General features: G+C 42.0%; 1 protein-coding gene across 1 annotated transcript in view; it reads left to right on the forward strand.

Annotated features, from left to right (window-relative positions):
• The first annotated feature begins 1,630 nt into the window (after nt 1-1,630).
• The window catches only part of LOC138354555 (uro-adherence factor A-like), a 33,096-nt gene continuing 26,456 nt past the window's right edge, over nt 1,631-8,270 (forward strand). Inside the window, exons 1-2 of the mRNA XM_069308922.1 lie at nt 1,631-1,831; nt 3,399-3,454. Of these exons, the coding sequence (XP_069165023.1) occupies nt 1,631-1,831; nt 3,399-3,454 (257 nt within the window). The remainder of the gene's footprint in view (nt 1,832-3,398; nt 3,455-8,270) is intronic.

Consider the following 8,270-nt stretch of genomic DNA (forward strand, 5'->3'; position numbering starts at 1 on the left):
TGACAGACAAGAGGCACTGAACTACAGGCAAGTGTCCTTGTATACCATGTAAGGTGATGGAGAAGATCGTGAGAAAAACCTAGTAACACATCTGGAGAGAAGGGACTTCGTGACAACCCATCAACATGGGTTCAGGGAGGGTAAATCTTGCCTTACAGGCTTAAGAGAATTCTACGATCAGGTGACAAAGATTAAGCAAAAAAGAGAAGGATGGACGGACTGCATTTTTTGGGATTGTCGGAAAGCCTTTGACACAGTACCCCATAAAAGGCTGATGCATAAGCTGGAGAAACAGGCAGGAGTAACTGGTAGGGCGCTCCAGTGGATAAGGGAGTACCTAAGCAATAAGAAGCAGAGAGTTACAGTGAGGGGTGAGACCTCAGATTGGCGTGAAGTCACCAGTGGAGTCCCACAGGGCTCTGTACTCTGACCTATCCTGTTTCTGATATACGTAAATGATCTCCCAGAGGGTATAGACGCATTCCTCTCTATGTTTGCTGACGACGAAAAAATTATGAGAAGGATTAAGACAGAGGAGGACAGCTTGAGGCTTCACGAAGATCTGGACAAGCTGCAGGAATGATCGAACAAATGGTTGTTAGAGTTTAACCCAAACAAATGTAATGTCATGAAGATAGGTGGAGGGAGGAGAAGACCAGATACAAGGTATCATTTGGGAGATGAAATACTTCAAGAGTCAGAGAGAGAGAAAGGCCTGGGGGTTGATATCACGCCACACCTGTCCCCTGAAGTTCATATCAAGAGGATAACATCAGCGGCATATGCCAGATTGGCTAACATAAGAAAGGCCTTTAAAAACTTGTGTAAGGAATCTTTCAGAACGTTGTATACAACATATGTCAGACCAATCCTAGAGTATGCGGCTCCAGCATGGAGTCCATATCTAGTCAAGCATAAGACTAAACTGGAAAAGGTTCTAAGGTTTGCCACCAGACTAGTACCCGAACTGAGGGATATGAGCTACGAGGAGAGACTACGGGAATTAAACCTCACGTCACTGAGAGACAGAAGAGTTAGAGGGGACATGATCACCACATACAAGATTCTCAGAGGAATTGATAAAGTAGATAAAGACAGACTATTTAACACAAGGGGCACACCCACTAAGGGACATTGGTGGAAACTGAGTGCCCAAATGAGCCATACAGACATTAGAAAGAATTTTTCAGGATCAGAGTAGTAGACAAATGGAATGTATTAGGAAGTGATGTGGTGGAGGCTGACTCCATACACAGTTTCAAGTGTAGATATGATAGAGCCCAGTAGGCTCAGGAACCTGTACATTAGTTGATTGACAGTTGAGAGGCGGGACCAAAGAGCCAGAGGTTAACCCCCGCAAGCACAACTAGGTAAGTACAACTAAGTAAGTATGCACACACACACAAACACACACACACACACACACACACACACACACACACACACACACACACACACACACACACACACACACACACACACACACACACTCTTAAAACTAAACTTATTAAGTCAGCATGTCATGGGACCCACAAGAATGAGAGGAAATAATGAACCAGCGAAACTCGACTAAGTTTTCACTCTGAACGACTCCGACAGAAAGGAAATCGGCTTCGAAGCCCCTGTAGCAATGAGTGATCACAAATTTACTACAAACGACAAGAAAGTGTGCCAGGCCCTCAATAAGAAATTCCAGGAGGTCTTCACAGTAGAGCAAAGGGAAGTCCCAAGGATAAGAGAGGGAATATTTAACCAAACACCACTAGATGAGTTTGTGATTACCAGTGGGGAAGTGAGGAAGTATTTGCTAGAGTTGGAAGTGACGAAGGCTGTAGGCCCGGATGGAATCTCACCATAGATTCAGAAGGAGGGAGCAGAAGCTCTGTGCCTGCCACTCTCCATGGTGTATAACAAATCACTGGTAACAGGCGAACTGGCAAAAATTTGGAAGACGGGTAATGTAGTCCCGATATTCAAGAAGGGTGATAGACAGTTGGCACGGAACTACAGGCCAGTGTTACTAGCTTGCATACCATGCATGCTTATGGAGAAGATGGTGCGAAAAAGGCTAGTGGAACATCTGGAGCAAAAGAACTTTGTATCACAACATCAGCATGGGTTCAAGGATGGCAAGTCCTGTCTCACAGGATTATTTGAATTCTAAATCAGGCAAAAAAAGGAACGTAGCCTATGCAGATTGCATATTTTTGGATTGCTAGAAAGCCTTTGGCACAGTACCATATTAGAGACTAGTGCACAAACTGGAGATGCAGGCAGGAGTGAAAGGGAAGGTACTCCACTGGCTATGGCAGTACCTAAGCAACAAAAGACAGCGAGTCATTGTGAGGGGTGAGGTCTCAGATTGGCGAGGCGTCACCAGTGGAGTCCCGCAGGGTTCGGTCTTTGGACCTATACTGTTTCTGATATATGTAAATGATCTCCCAGAAGGAACAGAATCATTCCTCTCAATGTTTGCTGATGATGCAAAAATTATGGGGAGGGTTAAGACAGGAGAATATAGTATGAGGCTGCAAGATGGCCTAAACAAATTGAAGGAATGGTCCAACAAATGGCTACTAAAGTTCAACCCGAGTAAATGAAAGGTAATGAAAGTAGGTGGAGGAAATAGGAGGCCAGACACTGCATACCGAATGGGAGATGAAGTCCTTCACGAAACGAACAGAGAGAAAGATCTAGGAGTTGATATCACGCCAAACCTGTCTCCTGAAGCCCACATCAAAAGAATAACATCGGTGGCATATGCGAGGCTGGCTAACATCAGAACTGCCTTCAAACATCTGTGTAAGGAATGTTTCAGTACCTTGTATACCACATATGTAAGACCAATCCTGGAGTATGCAGCCCTAGCATGGAGCCCGTACCTTGTCAAGCACAAGACGAAGCTGGAAAAAGTTCAGAGGTATGCCACTAGGCTAGTCCTCGAACTAAGAGGCATGAGTTATGAGAAAAGGCTGAATGAACTGCACCTCATGTCGCTGGATGACAGAACAGCTAGTGGAGACATGATCACCACATACAAAATTCCCTGGGGAATTGACAGGGTAGACAAGGATGGTTTATTTAACACGGGTGGTACACGAACAAGGGGACATAGGTGGAAGCTGAGTACCCAGATGAGCCACAGAGACATTAGAAACAACTTTTTCAGTGCCAGAGTATTTAGTAAATGGAATGCACTAGGAAGTGATGTGGTGGAGGCTGACTCCATACACAGTTTCAAATGTAGATATGAGAGACCTCGAGAAGCTCAGGAATCTGTATACCAGTAGATTGACGGTTGAGAGGCGGGACCAAAGAGCCAAAGCACAATTAGATGAGTACAACTAGGTGAGTACACATAGAGTAATTTAAATAATTCCTGATTTCAATGGCTGAAGGACTCCGTTGATAAGGTCCTGCTCCTTTCATACAAAGAATCCAAGCACCTGGACCGGTCAGTACAGTCACGGACTCGATTACTGCAAGTCGGCGTTCGATCCCCGACAGTCCAAGTGGTTGGGCACCGTTCACCATTATATCTCAGATCCGTGTCCTAATATTACCTCCAAGTGTGCTATTGGTTTAATGTTTTCTCCTCATAACAACCTTACCATTGTACGAACGTCGATGAAGGGCTCGTACCAAGTGGATCCAGGTACAAAAATAAACAGGAATCATCTAACGCACATTTTATCAACTATAAAATTATCATCCAATTCTATAAATCCCCTAGAACGACCACATCAACACCTGTGTGTCTTAGCGCAGAGGCTGCACAGAGGACCATCACGTTATTACAACAGTTTTCAACGCAGATTACCTCAAAGCAATCCAAAATTCAGTTCATTTGTATAAGAGAATAGTTCTTGGAATATCCACTCACCAAGCAAGGGGAGTAATAAGATAGATCTCATTGAAATTATATGAAGATTCTGAGTTTAATTTACCAACGACTTGGATTAGCTGGTAGAGGAACGGCCTCTTGCAGGAACGGGGTTCGAGTCCCAATGGTTGGGCACCGTTCCTTCCTGCCAGCCTCATACTCCCTGTTCTCTCACAACCCTCATAACCCTTGTTGAAGAAGCACCTTGTCCTCACGGTACTTATTCGACCCGTCCTCCCAACTAGTAGGTCGCATTTTGTACGTTATGGTAACCAACGTTACATATGTAGCCTATTATGATAAGTAACAGTTCACAAATATTTACATTTTCTATGCATCAGAGTGATAGGTTAGGGGGGTTGCTTGGGTTCATATATTTCTGGTTAGGTTAGGAGGTTGGATCTTATACGTAGTGGCAAGTCAAGAGAGGGAGGGGAGGGAACTATCAGGAGAAGGCGTCAAGCCACTATACGACTATATAGCACATGGAAGAGATCAGGATAAGGATTTGGGATGGGACGGGGGAAAGGAATGGTGCCCAACCACTTTAACGGTCATTTTAAAAGCACTACAGTCACTTTCTGTGGTTGATTCACTCCTGTGCCAGGTAAGTCCACTACGGGCTCACCATAGCCCGTGCTACTTGCCTCGCTCCTGTGCCAGGTAAGTTACGGGCTCACCATAGCCCGTGCTACTTGGAACTTGTTCCGGGTAGCTGAATCTATAACAACATGTGGTTGATTGTTCAATAAATCCCTGTGCTATATGTTTAACAGGTCTCCAACCCTGTCCACGGAGGACAGAAGAAAATGTATATATGCTGGTTAGCATTGAAAATGTTTGGCCACGTCTGTGGTACAAAATATGAAGCTAGACCGTCGCCCTACCCACCAGCCCAAGTGGTTGGCGGGGAAATCAAGAGGCTGACTTATTCCCAACCACTGTGACTCATAGGTAGCGCGGTCTCGCTTTGTGCAGGTCGGCGTTCGATCCCCGATTGCCCAAGTGATTGGAGACTATTTCTTTCCACTGTCCTATCCTCATAAACATTGCAAGTGCTATGCAGTCGTAATGGCTTACCGCTTTCTCCTCATAATGCCCCTACCTGGCACACACACACACACACACACACATATATATATATATATATATATATATATATATATATATATATATATATATATATATATATATATATATATGTCGTACCTAGTAGCCAGAACGCACTTCTCAGCCTACTATGCAAGGCCCGATTTGCCTAATAAGCCAAGTTTTCCTGAATTATTATATTTTCTCTAATTTTTTTCTTATGAAATGATAAAGCTACCCAATTCATTATGTATGAGGTCAATTTTTTTTTATTGGAGTTAAAATTAACGTAGATATATTACCGAACCTAACCAACCCTACCTAACCTAACCTAACCTATCTTTATAGGTTAGGTTAGGTTAGGTAGCCGAAAAAGTTAGATTAGGTTAGGTTAGGTAGGTTAGGTAGTCGAAAAACAATTAATTCATGAAAACTTGACTTATTAGGCAAATTGGGCCTTGCATAGTAGGCTGAGAAGTGCGTTCTGGCTACTAGGTACGACATATATATATATATGAATATAGAAATATACACTGAACAAAAATGGGTTTAACGCTACGTCTCATCTTCCTACTGATTAGAGTGGGGAACCGGGAGCTTGAGCTCGATCACGGTGTAAACACCACAAGTTAAGCACGGCAAATACGCCATTTGTCCTCAACATAGCACACTGTTGATGCCCCTCCAGGTTCAGTATCGGAGACATAAGGTCCACTTACTACACACATACTCACGGGAGACAGACCATTCCGACGTGAACGTATAGGGGGGGGGGGGGTGCAAAAAGCAGGCATGTCTAGCAAGAGGAACGTGTCCTCTGTGGCGTGTTTATTTTTGGCCAGATGATGCACTCAGGCTGGTACGAGTGCATCTTTCTAACGTTGAGTGTATACGTCTTTCTGACGTTGAGTGAATTCGTCTTCCTGGCTTTGAGTGCATCCGTCTTTCTGACGTTGAGTGTATTCGTCTTGCTGGTGATGAGTGCATCCGTCCTCCTGGCGTTGAGTGCATCCGTCCCTGCTGAGAGTACATCATTGTCACGTAAGCGCATCCTTCATTCTGACGTGAGTGTATTTTTCTCTCAGACATTTATCTCTCTGACTTGAGTGCATCCGTCACTCTCACGTGAGTGCGTTCCTCTTTCCGACGTGAGAGTACCATCAAAGAGTAGCCATAATAAATTTCGAACATAAAAACAAGATTTGTAAACATCTGCTTCGTTCGAAAAATGACTTCCGAAAACATAAATGGAAATAGTTGACATTTTCAGAACTCCTCTTTAACCACGGACAATTGAACTGTAAACTTGCAAAAGGGTTTACAATTATATATATCCAGTTATAAAACAAAGAGAACACAGCCTTTGGACAACCATATATGTTAGCGTCATATATACCGCCTATATAACGCTTCAGGGATACCATGAAAAATCAGAGATACCAACCACTATCAAATTAGGGACACCAACATATATATATATTATATATATATATATATATATATATATATATATATATATATATATATATATATATATATATATATATATATGTCGTACCTAGTAGCCAGAACTCACTTTTTGGCCTACTATGCAAGGCCCGATTTGCCTAATAAGCCAAGTTTTCATGAATTAATATATTTTTTCTAATTTTTTTCTTATGAAATGATAAAGCTACCCATTTCATTATGTACGAGGTCAATTTTTTTTTATTGGAGTTAAAATTAACGTAGATATATGACCGAACCTAACCAACCCTACCTAACCTAACCTAACCTATCTTTATAGGTTAGGTTAGGTTAGGTAGCCGAAAAAGTTAGGTTAGGTTAGGTAGGTTAGGTAGTCGAAAAAACATTAATTCATGAAAACTTGGCTTATTAGGCAAATCGGGCCTTGCATAGTAGGCTGAGAAGTGCGTTCTGGCTACTAGGTACGACATATATATATATATATATATATATATATATATATATATATATATATATATATATATATATATATTAGTATATTTTGGTAGCAGTCTTTCCTGTAGACATATATTATTAAATATGACCAAAAAAGTAAGATTAATAATTCTAACACGAATTTTCTCAATCTTTCGTACATTTCTTTTCACTGTTGGAGGTAATTCAAAAATCAATTCTCCAAAATTCATTTTTATTTCTAGTCTGACGCGACACTTGAGCGCGTTTCGTAAAACTTATTACATTTTCAAAGACTTTAGTTAACACATACACAACTGAATAGAACTTACACATCTCCGATTTTGTTTATATCTACATTTGAGTGAGGTGGATGGGGTGAGGTGGTATTTAATAAGGTATTAATTTCATCAACACAAGCCAGAACATGAAACAATGGGTATTGAATAAAAGTGATTGTAGAACGCCTTTTGGTCCATATTTCTTGATGCTTCTATATTGGAGCGGAGTCTTGAGGTGGGTAGAATATAGTTGTGCATTAATTGGCTGTTGATTGCTGGTGTTGACTTCTTGATGTGTAATGCCTCGCAAACGTCAAGCCGCCTGCTATCGCTATATCTATCGATGATTTCTGTGTTGTTTACTAGGATTTCTCTGGCGATGGTTTGGTTGTGGGAAGAGATTATATGTTCCTTAATGAAGCCCTGTTGCTTATGCATCGTTAAACGCCTAGAAAGAGATGTTGTTGTCTTGCCTATATACTGGGTTTTTTGGAGCTTACAGTCCCCAAGAGGGCATTTGAAGGCATAGACGACGTTAGTCTCTTTTAAAGCGTTCTGTTTTGTGTCTGGAGAGTTTCTCATGAGTAGGCTGGCCGTTTTTCTGGTTTTATAGTAAATCGTCAGTTGTATCCTCTGATTTTTGTCTGTAGGGATAACGTTTCAATTAACAATATCTTTCAGGACCCTTTCCTCCGTTTTATGAGCTGTGGAAAAGAAGTTCCTGTAAAATAGTCTAATAGGGGGTATAGGTGTTGTGTTGGTTGTCTCTTCAGAGGTTGCATGGCGTTTCACTTTCCTTCTTATGATGTCTTCGACGAAACCATTGGAGAAGCCGTTGTTGACTAGGACCTGCCTTACCCTACAGAGTTCTTCGTCGACTTGCTTCCATTCTGAGCTGTGGCTGAGAGCACGGTCGACATATGCGTTAACAACACTCCTCTTGTACCTATCTGGGCAGTCGCTTTTGGCATTTAGGCACATTCCTATGTTCGTTTCCTTAGTGTAGACTGCAGTGTGGAAACCCCCGCTCTTTTCCATGACTGTTACATCTAGAAAGGGCAGCTTCCCATCCTTTTCCATCTCGTAAGTGAAACGCA

The sequence above is a fragment of the Procambarus clarkii genome, chromosome 63 (genome assembly GCF_040958095.1).
Source record: "Procambarus clarkii isolate CNS0578487 chromosome 63, FALCON_Pclarkii_2.0, whole genome shotgun sequence".
NCBI classification, from domain to species: domain Eukaryota; kingdom Metazoa; phylum Arthropoda; class Malacostraca; order Decapoda; family Cambaridae; genus Procambarus; species Procambarus clarkii.